Here is a 14,491-nt window from a genome sequence, read left to right as displayed (position 1 = left end):
CCCACAGCTTGGCATGGTAGAGCATGTCAAACCACACTCCACTTTTGTAGAGTGCGGATTTGGCACCGTTGAATCCTGCCTGGTGCTTGGCCAGGCCAGCATCAATGTCATGGTACAGGCGTCTACGAGCATCCTCCCGCACTCTTCGCCCACTTCAGGATCTGCTCTTTGTCTTAGTACCTATGGAGCCGCACAATTATCACCCAGCCCTGGCCGCTGCAGAAGTGACCTGTGAGCTCGGTCTATCTCCACGGGCTTGGAGAAGCCCTCCTCGCCGACCAGCTTCCCGAGCATCATTGATCCGTAGTCATCGGGGTTTTTCCCCTCCATTAACCCCACGATTCTCAGATTCTGCCGATGCAATCGGTTCACCTGGTCGTCAGTTTTGTCTTTCAATCTCTCCTGGGTTCTGACCAGGCTTGCCACCTTGGCTTCCAGTGCTGCAATCAGTCCCCTTGGTCCATGGCGACTTGCTTGAGATCCCTTGTCGTCGTCTCCTCGGTCTCTAGCCTCCGCTCCATATTGTCCATTGCCTTCCTCATGGGAGGCATCGTGGCTTCCACTGCCCCTCTATGGCTGCCAGGAGTTCTGTTTTCATCTCCTCCCTATTCTCTGGAGCTCGGAGGTGATGAAGCCCATCAATTTGTTCATCAGCTTCTGTGCTGGGACCTCTGTGAGGTTGGCCCTCACTGGTTCTGTGCCACCACATGTGGTTCCCTGCCCCGAGGCTGAGGTTTCCCTCCCCTCGTCTTTACTGACCTTTCAGCTTAGCGGCTGCCTCTTTCCCATCCTACTTGGCAGTCCGGTCGATGGAGGGTTAGTCTGGGGGCTAACAGGTACTTTTGGTGCCCCTTTGTGGGGGTTAAAAGGCTGTAGTCTAAGTTCTTCGATGAGAGCCACCTTTCATTGCCACCGCTCAGCTCATGGTTGCCACGGGTAACAAAACAAGAGAAAAGTTAAGAGGAAGATGAAAGCCATGACCAAAAATAAATATTTGGAGAAAACTCTTGAAAGAGGGAAGTGAGTGGAGAATTCCTGAACAAACAGCAATGCAGTGGAGGGAGCTCAGAGTAAGATTACAATTGGGCAAAGTACATCAAACCCAAGTGCTCCTGAGACATGGCTGATCGCATATGATAAATGCTGAACCTGCCCCAATTATAATGTCTCCCTTAAACAACTTGTTCTGTTCAAAAAAAAGAATAAAAACAGAGAATGCTAAGACCACAGTGAGGAGTGCAGAATACCAAGGAGGAGCACCAGGTTTACCTAAAAAAAGGTGCCAACCTGGTGAAACTCACAACATAGGACTTCTTGCATGCAAAACAGTGGAAACAACATGTTTTAGACAGAGCCAACCGATTCAGCAACAAAGAAATCAGCTCAAAGCTCTCTGGTCCTGCCACATCTAGTTATGAATGGTGGTGGACACTTAAGCTACTTGCTGGAAGTGGAGGTGGCCCCATTAATATATCCATCCTCAGTGATGGTACAGCCCAGTACGAGTACAAAAGAGGAGGCTTAAATTTTTTCAACCATCTTCAGCCAGAAGTACTGAGTGGATGATCCATATTGGCTGCCTCTTGACAGAAGCCAGTATTCACCCAATGTGATTCACTCCAATTGAGATTAAGAAATGGCTGAGTGGGCAGCATGGTGGCGCAGTGGTTAGCTCTGCTGCCTCATGGCACCGAGGACCCAGGTTTGATCCCGGCTCTAGGTCACTGTCCATGTGCAGTTTGCACATTCTCCCAATGTTTGCGTGGATTTCGCCCCCACAATCCAAAAGGTGTGCAGGATAGGTGGATTGGCAGGCTAAATTGGCCCTTAATAAAAAAAATTATATTGAGAAATGGCTGAGTATCTTGGGTATAGCAAAGACTATCGCCCTAACAGCATCCTAGCTGTAGTACTAAAGACCAAGCAGTTTGAGAAGTTACAATCCTGAAATATACCTCACAGAATGAAAATGGCCCAGTTATGTCTGTCACAAAAAAGACAAATCCAATCCAACCTACTACTACCATCCCATCAGAATATAAGATATAAAGACAGGAGTGGGCCATTCAGCCCTTTGAGCCCGCTCCACCTTTCAATAAGATCATGCCTGATCTTCTACTTCAAACACAACTTTTCCGTCCTATTCCTCGATTCCCTTTGTATCCAAAAATCAGTCAATATTCGCCTTTATAATACTCAAACCACTATCATCCACAGCTCTCGGGGGTACAGAATTCTGAAGATTCGTGAAGAAATTTCTCCTCATCCCAATCTTCAATGACCCACTTCTTATTCTGGAATTGTGATCCCTAATTCAAAATCTAGGGAAACATGATCACATTGGCAGCACGGTAGCATGGTGGTTAGCATAAATGCTTCACAGCTCCAGGGTCCCAGGTTCGGTTCCCGGCTGGGTCACTGTCTGTGCGGAGTCTGCACATCCTCCCCGTGTGCGCGTGGGTTTCCATCGGGCGCTCCGGTTTCCTCCCACAGTCCAAAGATGTGCGGGTTAGGTGGATTGGCCATGCTAAATTGCCCGTAGTGTCCTTAAAAGTAAGGTTGGGGGAAGGTTGTTGGGTATAGGGTGGATACGTGGGTTTGAGTAGGGTGATCATTGCTCGGCACAACATCGAGGGCCGAAGGGCCTGTTCTGTGCTGTACTGTTCTATGGTTTGCCTTTATGAGCTTATTCTCATGTATCATAGAGTTATAGAGCACAGAACGGCCCTTCAGTTCATTGCGACTGTGCCGGTCAAAATCCAGCAAACTATGCTAATATAATTTTTCAGCACTTGGCCCATAAACTTATAACCCTTGGGATTGCAAGTGCACATCATCAGCAAAACAATGGAAGGCTCATTTGCAATGCCATCAAACAGCATTTAATCATCAATAACCTGGTCATGGATGATCAGTTTGGGTTCCACTAGGACCATTCAGGATTGCAGTCTCAGTCCAAATATGAACAAGAATTGAATTGCAGAGGTGAGGTGAGTGACTGCCCTTTATATCAGAGCAGCATTTAACTGATTGTGGCATCAAAAACTTAAAACTTAAGTAAATGTGAGCTGTGGGCCTATCTACTGGCTGAAATTATGCCAGCATAAAGGAAAATAGTGTTGAAGCTCTCAGCCTCAGGACTTCAGTTGAGGAGTTCCACAGAGTAGTGTCCTAGGCCCAACCATCCTCAGTTGTTTTCTAAGTGATCTCCCACTCACCATAAGATAAGTGGGATATTCACTGATGATTGCAGTATGCGTCTCCAGTCACAACTGCTCAAAGATAGCACCCATTTTTAATTCACCAATTTAAACAATCGCCTCCCCCACCACCAACGCACAGGGTCACAATGTGCATCATCTACAAGGTGGACTGCAGCAACTCATAAGGCTGTCGTCAACCAAATCCATGACCTCTATCACGCACAAGAAGGGTAACAGTTGTGTGGGAACATCATAGCCTCCAAGTTTCCCTTCAAGTCACACACCATCCTGAACTAGAAATATATTGCTGTTCTTTATCGTTGCTGTGTTAACATTTTGTAATTCCCTTCCGAAAAGCACCTTGGCAGTACCTACATTAGTGACTGTCACAGTTCAAGGAGGCAGCTCACCACCACCTTCTCCAGGGAACTTAAGGCTGGGTGACCAATGCTGGCTTTGCCGGAAACGTCCACATCCCATGAAAGAACAAAAACATATGGCAGGGCAATCAGTGATTGGAGAAGGAAATTAATGCTTCAACCATACATAACACCTCCCTGGTGCCGGGCCCACCTTCAAAGGCCCCCTTAAAGACTAAGCAGGACTTTTTATTTAGATACAAAAAGAGGACTGCTACACATTCTAGTTTTTCCAATAAAAATTGTATTACTGTACATTATTTTATTACAGATTATTTTTACACCATCAACAGAATTTAATGTTAAGCATAGGGCACTGTACAAAAGTGGGCAGCTATAAACACATTACATTTGTGTAGTTTGTAAAAACCGTTCCAAACTTATCATTTTGGTTTTGTCTTACTCCAAGATGTGCTGTAATTTACTAAGCTTAAGCGTATAAAATAAATACATCTTTAGAACTGAATGTAATGCACGTATATATATTCTCAGATACAAGTCTATAATTGTAGTAAGTGGTGCTTGAGCATGTTTATCTCTCAATGCAGCAAATTATCCAAAGTCAGCAGAAATACATTATAATGGCGGCTTTTCCTCCTGAGTTCCAGGGTTATTGAAAGGTCCCACTGCAGATTTTGAATCAATAACTGACCAGCAGCAAAGCTAGAGGGAAAGAAGGTTCAATTCAGCAGCTTCCAGGACTGGCTACAGAAGGAAGATAGATGTTCCAGTTAAATATTGTGGCACTAGTTGACAGAACAAGAGGGGGGGGGGGGGGGGGGGGGGAGAATGAGATGATTGAAATGTCTGGTGAAGAGAGGCTATTTTTGGACCCCATTATAAAGAACAGCATTTTGGTGTACAGGAGCTTTCTGAAGTTGACCTTCGTCTAACATGAGGGTCATGGAATCTTTGGGATGATTTATGTGTGGTACTTAAAATGTTATCTTATCCATGATGACTTTGTAGGCAAACACATAGCTTATAAAACCAACTTACCGAGACAAATAAAACTTATGCATTGGATCTACAATTTCAACAAGGAATCATTCCTCTAGTTTCTTCTTCATATATGTCGGGGATAACCCCCAGTGGTGACATCACCATTTTGATGCTACTTTTTCCAAAGAGCCCATCTTCGTACTCGATCAGCTGCTTCCAGAATCCGCTATTTGGCCTTATTATAGGCCTACATGCCTTCAGCCAGGCATGAGCCCCAAGCAGAGACATTTGGTGGTACTTCATGAGGTAAGCAAGGCACAAAGTGGGGGATCTGCTGATCCCTGCAGCACAGTGCAGCAGTGTGCGCCCATGCAAGCTTTCAACCAGATGGATTTTGTCCGCCACCATGTCAAAGTACTCCTTTAACTGCGCACTGGGAGAATCTGCAACAGGAATATTAATATACTCAGTGCTGGGAAACATGGAACTGATCACCTCTGGGGTCACACTGATTATACATGTGACTCCACCGGCCTGCAGGAGACTCTGGTTGTGTGAAGCAACAGCATTGCTTAAATATAAATTGCGTGTGATCAGAGCCAGACCCCAGAGTCTTGGTGTGGGCGGCACAGAGTGAAGTGATGAAATGCTTTTCACTGTTGAGTGGGGATTCATATCCATTACAAATAGAACGTCAGGTTTTCTTCAAAGCTCGGTATAATATTCAATTTGCCTAGAAAGGAAAACAAGAGTTGAAGTACTAATTAGAGGATATTCTGTCCAGTGAATAACATTCATTTGGATGATCCTGAGAGTGGAAGACAACTATTTGCTTTAAATGGCGCCTTTAAGACAGCAAAACACCCCAAGTTGCTTCACACGAGCGTTATCAGATAAATTTTCACAGAGAAGATAGGGTCACCAGTGGCCGAAAACCTGGTAAAACTGATAAATCATAAAGAGAGCAAGAGAGGGATTTCCTGTGCTTATGGCCCAGACCACTGAAGGCATGGCTGCCAATGATGGATGAAAGAAATCAGGGATGCACAAGAGGTCAAACTCGAAAGATTCAACGCTCTGGGTTGTAGGAGGTTACAGAGAAAGGGCGGGTCAAACCCATGCATGCATTTTAAAGGCGGTAATCAGCAAACTGTTGGCGCGGAAATAAAATGGATTGATTTAATTTGTTGTTATGGGCCAGGGAGAACCCCAAAGTGCATCATGGAGTTCACGTGACCCACAACCTTTAATAGATTGTGGTATGGGGAGCACACGGCCCACTCTACAGGTGTGGTACAGCAGAAATGGAAAAGTACTTTTTAAAGCAAAACAATGTTTATTCTATGAACTCAAGTTAACCTTTTTAAAACATAGTGAACATCTTAGCAACCATTAATTCAAATACAACCCCCAAAGAATACAACACTAAGTAATCCTTAAACAATCCTTTTAACATCCATAAGACTTTTTAACAGAAGCACATGAGGTTAAAGTCACTACTGAGAGCAGTTATTAGTTTTAAATCACCAAAGGATTGATTTACAATTTTTAGATTACAGAGAGAGAGACTCATACACCTTCTGGCTGTGCCTGCAGCTATCCAGCTCTGAAAACGAAACTAAAACACACCCTGCAGCAAACAGCCTAAAACAAAAGTAAAAGCTGACAGACAGCCCAGCTCCACCCACACTCTGACATCACTGATAAACACCCATTTCTTATAGGTGCATTTCTTAAACACCCATTTCTTAAAGGTACTCTCACATGACATTGTTAATACTGCAGTTGATACCTTCTATCGCTTAATGGAAGACACGCAGGGCTAATCAAATCCAGGATTAGTAAACATACACTGGGAAAAAAAACATTTTTTGGGGCTAGTTTAGCACAGGCTAAATCACTGGGCTTTTAAAGCAGACCAAGGCAGGCCAGCAGCAGGGTTCAATTCCCGTACCAGCCTCCCCGAACAGGCACCGGAATGTGGCAACTAGGGGCTTTTCACAGTAACTTCATTTGAAGCCTACTTGTGACAATAAGCGATTTTCATTTCATATCATTAATGGCATTGGAAAATAATCCAGAATAAATGAAAGAAATAAATTCCATAAAATACTGTGGAAAGAAGGTGCTCTACGAGGAATGATACAAGAAACTTCAAAAATTTCTCAAAAAGGTGTCAATAAGTCAGGGAGACAAATGGATATAAATACAACGAAAGTTACTGAAAGCAACAAGAGGGAAGATGCATGGGCGGCAAGAAAATATTTTACGTTTCCTTGGGTTTATTAAGCATCAATTGCACCATATTGTTAAATGCAAAGGGCTTTCAAATTCCATGCTTGTGAGCCATACTGATTTATTACAATATCTGAAATATATTCCATGTGGTTAAAAGAAGCGAGGGAGGACATTTTCAAGGCTTTGGCAATCAAGTTTCAAACCTCCCAGTCGACAAGACTAGTGCCAAAGAACTGCCAACATTATACTGTTGTTTAAAACAGTAGAGGACAGAATAATCTGAGTAATTATAGGTCAGTCAGTTTAACTTTGGTTGTGAACAGATTATTGGAATCAATTCAAAGGGACTGTATAATCCTTAATTTTGAAGAACATAGATCAGGGATGGCCAAAGTTACTGAATTTAAGGTCCAATGCTATAATCTTCAGATGCTCGAGATCCGCAAAGCATGAGAAACCTTTAGAGGCCAACTACTGCTCGCAGAGAGGCCTTGGGAGTCTCCATCCTAGAATCATAGAATTTACAGTGCAGAAGGAGGCCATTCGGCCCATCGAGTCTGCACCGGCTCTTGGAAAGACCACCCTACCCAAGGTCAACACCTCCACCCTATCCCCATAACCCAGTAACCCCATCCAACACTAAGGGCAATTTTTTACACCAAGGGCAATTTAGCATGGCCAATCCACCTTACCTGCACACCTTTGGACTAGGAGGAAACCGGAGCACCCGGAGGAAACCCACGCACACACAGGGAGGGTGTGCAGACTCCGCACAGACAGTGACCCAAGCCGGAATCGAACCTGGGACCCTGGAGCTGTGAAGCGATTGTGCTATCAACAATGCTACCGTGCTGCATCCTGGCCTTAATTATATGAAAATTGGGCTAATATGCAGTCAAGGCCATCCAAAGGAGTTTTGTCAGGTGTTGATTTGTAAGCACTCCATGATGTTTTGATTTTATAAACCACTGCGATTCACAAAAGCATGTTGTGCAAAATAGTGAAACAAATTACACACTGGTTTTCTCGAGTTGAGCATATTTTGTTCCCAGAACTTGCTTCCAGAACTCAACTGTGGATTGTGATCTACGCAGCATTTTTAGACCCTCGTCCTCCTGGAAGTCCAACAGTTCCACTTTTACAGCAGATGGTTTTGTAATCAGAAGTTCGAGAATTGGACAACCATCGTTGACAACAGCAACCATGAATGGGTTGACAAGAAAGGTGAAGCAGGGTCTTAACTTCTGTAAGTCATCAAACTGACTTGAAACTTACCAAGCAGTCCTTGTAATCTATCTCTGCATTCTTTGAGTTTGTGATCTTTAACTTTAATATCAGAGAATTTGTTTAGCCAGACATGTGCTCCATTTGTTGCAGCACTGATGAGTTTATTCAATGTAGCATTTATCAACACTCTTGTCAGGTGCCTCCTACACAGGAGTTAGGAGCAGAAGTAGACAATTCAGCCCTTTGAGCTTGCTCCGCCATTCAATTAGATCATGGCTGATCTCTTCCTGTTTCCCATATCTCTTTAACCCGGTTTTATCAGAAATATGTCTATCTCCTTCTTGAAACCATTTAATGATTCAGCTCCACTGCACTATGGGGTAGGGAGTTCCACAAATGTACCACCCTCTGCGAGAAATAGTTCCGCCTCATCGCAGTTTTAAATCTACTGCCTCTCAACCTTTTTCTGTGACCTCTCATTCTGATTTCCCACAAGGGGGAACATTCGGTCGACATTTACTTTAGCAATCCTTCTTCGTATTTTATATAGCTCGATTAGATCCCCTCTCATCCTTCTAAACTCCCAGTAAGTATAAGCCCAAACTGTTCAATGTCTCCTCATATGTCAACCCTTTCATGCCCGGAATCAATCTAGTGAACCTCCACTGAACTGTCTCCAATGCCACCACATCCTTCCTCAGATAAGGAGACCAAAACTGGACACAGTACTCCAGATGTGGTCTCATCAACACCCTATACAATTGCAACAACACTTCTCTACTTTTATACTTCAGTCCTTTTGCAATAAACGCTAATATCCCATTTGCCTTTTTTATTACATGATGTACCTGCATATCGACTTTCTGCGATTCATGAACAAAGACACCCAGATCCCTCTGCCCCGTCGCATTTTGAATCTATTGTCATTTAGATAATAATTTACCTTTCTATTTTTTCAGCAAAAATGGATAACCTTACACTTATCCATATTAAATGGCATCTGCCAAATTTTGGTCCATTCTCCGAACCTATCTATAGCCGTTTGTAAACTCTTTATTTCCTCTTCATATCCTGCTTTCCCACCTATGTTAGTATCATCCGCAAATTTTGCTATGTTACACTCTGTACCTGCTTGCAGATAATTTATATAGATGGTAAACAGTTGAGGCCCGAGGACTGACCCCTGCAGCATCCTGCTAGTTGCAGTTCATCAGCCAAAGGAGGACCCGTTTACTCCAACTCTCTGCTTTCTGTCAGTCAGGCAATCCTCAATCCAATTTCATACTCTACCCCCAATCCTTTGCAATCTCACCATCTGGATCAGTCTTTATGCGGCATCTTGTCAAATGCATTCTGGCATATACCACATCCACAGGTTCTCCATTATCCACCTTGCCTGTTACATATTCAAATAACTCAAACAATCTATGTCAATACCACAAGTTGTTTCTTTTAGTGCTACTAAGTCCAGCATTTCTTCTTTCACAATTACATCAGAGGAAACAGAATGAACAAATACTGGTGGTTGTGGATTGTCTTGCCAGTCTGTGGATTCTTCAAGATCTAAGCTGGATGCTAGAGAATTCTTCAGGTTGCTTACCATCTTGTTGCCTAAACATTAGCACTACTCTGGGAGATACACCTCCGTAGAGTGACGTGAAATTGAAATTTGTGTTATTAGTCGCTGAAGGCTTGTGTTCTTTGGATCTAAAACTGCAACTACAGCAATATTCCACTTAGCAAATTCTCCATCCGTGTATAGATATTTAGCACAAACAATATTTCATTCCATAACAAAGACCCGCCAAAGACCCCCCCGATTCTCCACTTTACCATCTCATGATCGGGGGAATGGCCACACGCTATTGCTGTTTTTGCTTCTGTCTGGACTGTTTCCTTTCTCTTTCGATCCTCCACCGTTCAATCTTGGTTTTGGGCCCAGAGCGAAAAGCTGCACACTATGAGCAAGTTCAGGAGGCACCGTTTGGCCACCCGGTATAGATTAATCAAGGAAAGCCATGCTAAATTGCCCGTAGTGTCCTAATAAATGTAAGGTTAAGGGGGGGTTGTTGGGTTACGGGTATAGGGTGGATACGTGGGTTTGAGTAGGGTGATCATGGCTCGGCACAACATTGAGGGCCGAAGGGCCTGTTCTGTGCTGTACTGTTCTATGTTCTAAAGCGAGCATGATTTTCTTTCAGCCTAGGTCATTTTAGACAGCAGGAAGAAATAGATGGCTCAGTCAGCTGGGAAGGAAAGCAGACGATGAAGTTCAATCAGTTTTCAGAGATGTCGCAAGGTAAGGAATATACAATAAGTGGGAGATTACTGAGCAATGTGTTGGACAAGAGAACCTTGAAGTGTTTATCCACTGATTCTTATACGCATCAGGATAGGTCAACAAGGTGGTTAAGAAGGCATATGCCATGCACTCCTTTTGTAGCCGAAAAAAAAGGAGATTATCCCAGAATTACTGTATCACAACTTGAGTTCACCACATAACTGAAATGAGGCGATTGCACTGGAGACAATGCAGAGGAGATTTATAAGGATATTGCCAGGACTGGAAAATTTTAATAGTAGTAAGATTGATTTCCCTTGGAAAAGAGCAGCTAAGTGGGTGATTTAATGGAGGTATATAAATTTATAAGGGGCTCAGATAAAATAAATAGGGATGACCAACTTTGTAGTGACCAAAGACCAGGGAGCACACAGACTTAAAGTATTCTGTAGAAGGATTAGAGGAGGAGTTAAGGAGACATTTTGTTCACCCACAGGGTGTTAGGGACCTGAACTTACTGCCTGAAACAGAGAGGCAGAAAGGCTCATCACGTTAAAAAAAAGTACTTGACATGAAGTCGACATGAAGCACTGTGACCTGCAGGACTTGGAACTGAGTGAAAGAAAATTAAATTAGGCTGGGCAGTTTTTCATCAAACAGCATGGACACAACATTGAGCCAAATAGTCTCGCTTAGCAATTTTTTGTGATTCCGAAGAATGAAATGCATACATGATGCAAAATTTATGTTTATTTTATGCATTAATTATGCAATATAAAAACTGGATGAAATGTTAAATTGAATAAATACTATCTACCAATTTCTTCATGGCAATGACTAGTAGCATTCCTTAGCGTCCTTTCCAAACAACCAACAATGTGCATTTATAAAGTGTCTTTAACTCAAAATAATATTCCAAGGTGTTTCACAAAAACAGAATCAGACAAGATAATGAAGGAGACAGGAATGAGTTTGGTTAGAGGTAGATTGCAAGGAGCGCCTTAAGGAGAGATGTGGACGTTTAAGAGTGGTTCTCCAGAGTTTAGGGCTGAGACAGCTCAAGGTACAGCGCCAATGGTTATCCGGAGGAAGCAGAGCTAAGGCCGAAAGGCCTGGGACTACAACAAGCCTGATGTTTGTGTTAAAGGCGACAACGCGCTTTCACACCGGCAGTAGAGACTGCAGTGAGCCCACAACCATTCACTCCTGGGCTGCAAACATCCAACCCAGAGCCTTACTCAGTGCAACTCCCAATGGAAATTCACTCACCCCCAGCTACCGGCCTCAACCGGCAAGGCCCACCGAGCCTGACCCAACAACAGGCCACGCCCACCGAGCCTAAGATGGCAACAGGCCCCGCCCACCGAGCCTCGCCCAGCAACAGGCCCCGCCCACCGAGCCTAATCTAGCAACAGGCCCCGCCCGCCGAGCCTGGCCCAGCAACAAACCCCGCCCACCGAGCCTGGCCCAGCAACAGGCCCCGCCCACCCTGGCCCAGCAACAGGCCCCGCCCACCGAGCCTGGCCCAGCAACAGGCCCCTCCCACCGAGCCTGGTTCAGCAACAAGCCCCGCCCGCCAAGCCTGGCCCAGCAACAGGCGTCGCCCACCGAGCCTGGCCCAGCAACAAGCCCCGCCCGCCGAGCCTGGCCCAGCAACAGGCCCCGCCCGCCGAGTCTGGCCCAGCAACAAGCCCCGCCCGCCGAGCCGGGCCCAGCAACAGGCCCCGCCCATCGAGCCTGGCCTAGCAACAGGCCCCGCCCGCCGAGCCTGGCCATGTGAGCCAAGGCACCGCCCTCCTCTCCTGATTTGCATTTACCGATCATAATCCAATGCGGTACAATTTACTCTACTTTCAATTAACATCTGAAACTATCAGAAATAGTAAAAGTAGAACATTGTACTTTTAGGTACTAATATTGTAGCAAAATATTAACTTAAAATGGAACAACAAAAAGTCACCACCATCATATAAAAGTGCTTAAAATACTTAGGCTTTATAAAGCACTGAGTTTGAAGGTATTATTGTGCTCGCTTCGGCAGCACATATACTAAAATTGGAACGATACAGAGAAGATTAGCATGGCCCCTGCGCAAGGATGACACGCAAATTCGTGAAGCGTTCCATATTTTACACTACCTAAACATTTCACCTTCTGCAAAACACACATCTTTCCGTTTCCAAACTTTGCTCCCAAATACAAAGTATCCTACAATTGCATTTATTTTTTATTTATTTCTTTTCATTTATCTCTTCCCCAGTTTAGTCGGTTCAATCTTATTCTCTTTGTCCAAAATTGGGGCGGGGGAGGGGGGTGACGATTAATAAATTTGCAGATGAAGGTCTTAGGTTGCAGGAAGATATAGGCAGGTTGGTCAGATGGGCAGTTCAGTGGCAGATGGAATTTAACCCTGAAAGGTATGAGGCGATGGGCTTTGGAAGGAGTAACAGGACAAGGGATTACTCAATGAATGGCAGGACACCAGCAAGCTCAGAGGAACCGAGGGATCTTGGGCTGCTTGTCACAGATCCCTGAAGGTGGCAGGACGGGTTCATATTTAAGAAGGCATACTGGACGCTTGCTTTTATCAGCCATGGCATAGATTGTGAGTGCAGGGAAGTTACACTGGATATGTATAAAACTTTGACACAACAGGAGTACTGTGTGCAGCTCTGGTCACCTCACTGTGAGAGAGATGAGATTGCACTGAAAAGGGTGCAAACGAGATTCACCTGGATGTAATCATTTGAGCTATGGAAAGAGGCTGGATATTGGGTTAGAACATAGAACATAGAAAATACAGCACAGAACAGGCCCTTCGTCCCACGATGTTGTGCCAAACTTTTGTCCTAGATCAAGAACAAATTAATCTACACCCCATCATTCTACCTATCCATGTACCTATCCAATAGTCGCTTGAAGGTCCCTAATGTTTCCGACTCAACTACTTCCACAGGCAGTGCATTCCATGCCCCCACTACTCTCTGGGTAAAGAACCAACCTCTGACATCCCCCCTATATCTTCCACCATTCACCTTAAATTTATGTCCCCTTGTAATGGTTTGTTCCACCCGGGGAAAAAGTCTCTGACTGTCTATCTATTCCCCTGATCATCTTATAAACCTCTATCAAGTCGCTCCTCATCCTTCTCCGTTCTAATGAGAAAAGGCCTAGCACCCTCAACCTTTCCTCGTAAGACCTACTCTCCATTCTAGGCAACATCCTGGTAAATCTCCTTTGCACCTTTTCCAAAGCTTCCACATCCTTTCTAAAATGAGGCGACCAGAACTGCACACAGTACTCCAAATGTGGCCTTACCAAGGTTTTGTACAGCTGCATCATCACCTCACGGCTCTTAAATTCAGTCCCTCTGCTAATGAACGTTAACACACCATAGGCCTTCTTCACAGATCTATCCACTTGAGTGGCAACTTTCAAAGATCTATGAACATAGACTCCAAGATCTCTCTGCTCCTCCACATTGCCAAGAACCCTACCGTTAACCCTGTATTCCGCATTGATATTTGTCCTTCCAAAATGGACAACCTCACACTTTTCAGGGTTAAACTCCATCTGCCACTTCTCAGCCCAGCTCTGCATCCTATCTATGTCTCTTTGCAGCCAACAACAGCCCTCCTCACTATCCACAACTCCACCAATCTTTGCATCGTCTGCAAATTTACTGACCCACCCTTCAATTCCCTCATCCAAGTCATTAATGAAAATCACAAACAGCAGAGGACCCAGAACTGATCCCTGCGGTACGCCACTGGTAACTGGGCTCCAGGCTGAATATTTGCCATCCACCACCACTCTCTGACTTCTATCGGTTAGCCAGTTCGTTATCCAACTGGCCAAATTTCCCACTATCCCATGCCTCCTTACTTTCTGCATAAGTCTACCATGGGGACCTTATCAAATGCCTTACTAAAATCCATGTACACTACGTCCACTACTTTACCTTCATCCACCTTGCTTGGTCACCTCCTCAAAGAATTCAATAAAACTTGTGAGGCAAGATCTACCCCTCACAAATCCGTGCTGACTATCCCTAATCAAGCAGTGTCTTTCCAGATGCTCAGAAATCCTATCCCTCAGTACCCTTTCCATTACTTTGCCTACCACTGAAGTAAGACTAACTGGCCTGTAATTCCCAGGGTTATCCCTATTCCCTTTTTTGA

The 14,491-nt window shown here is 44.5% G+C and overlaps 1 protein-coding gene and 1 non-coding gene across 3 annotated transcripts; one reads left to right on the top strand and one right to left on the bottom strand.

Moving 5' to 3' along the window:
- Window positions 1–3,843: 3,843 nt before the first annotated feature.
- On the bottom strand, window positions 3,844–11,680 carry LOC119963021 (dual specificity protein phosphatase 18-like). Of its 2 annotated transcripts, none has more exons than XM_038791482.1 (2): window positions 11,580–11,680; window positions 3,844–5,297 (listed from the first exon to the last, which is right to left on the bottom strand). In XM_038791482.1, the coding sequence occupies exon 2, from the start codon at window positions 5,243–5,245 to the stop codon at window positions 4,658–4,660; it is 588 nt and encodes a 195-aa protein (XP_038647410.1). In that variant the 5' UTR covers window positions 5,246–5,297; window positions 11,580–11,680; the 3' UTR covers window positions 3,844–4,657. The 2 variants fall into 2 exon arrangements, with proteins under 2 accessions (XP_038647410.1, XP_038647417.1); XM_038791489.1 differs by lacking the exon at window positions 11,580–11,680 and adding an exon at window positions 9,863–10,045.
- Window positions 11,681–12,335: 655 nt separating this feature from the next.
- LOC119978580 lies at window positions 12,336–12,442 on the top strand. Its single transcript, XR_005463494.1, has one exon. It is a non-coding gene; the product is annotated as a U6 spliceosomal RNA (small nuclear RNA).
- The last annotated feature ends 2,049 nt before the right edge of the window (window positions 12,443–14,491 follow it).

This window comes from Scyliorhinus canicula, chromosome 1 (assembly GCF_902713615.1).
Source record: "Scyliorhinus canicula chromosome 1, sScyCan1.1, whole genome shotgun sequence".
Lineage (NCBI taxonomy): Eukaryota > Metazoa > Chordata > Chondrichthyes > Carcharhiniformes > Scyliorhinidae > Scyliorhinus > Scyliorhinus canicula.
The sequence above is the reverse complement of the archived record's forward strand: the minus strand, read 5'-3'. Positions and strand labels throughout refer to the sequence as shown.

Bases quoted from the DNA above. Each gene is read 5' to 3' on its own strand.
- LOC119963021 (XM_038791482.1), bottom strand. From the start codon at position 5,245: ATGGATATGAATCCCCACTCAACAGTGAAAAGCATTTCATCACTTCAC.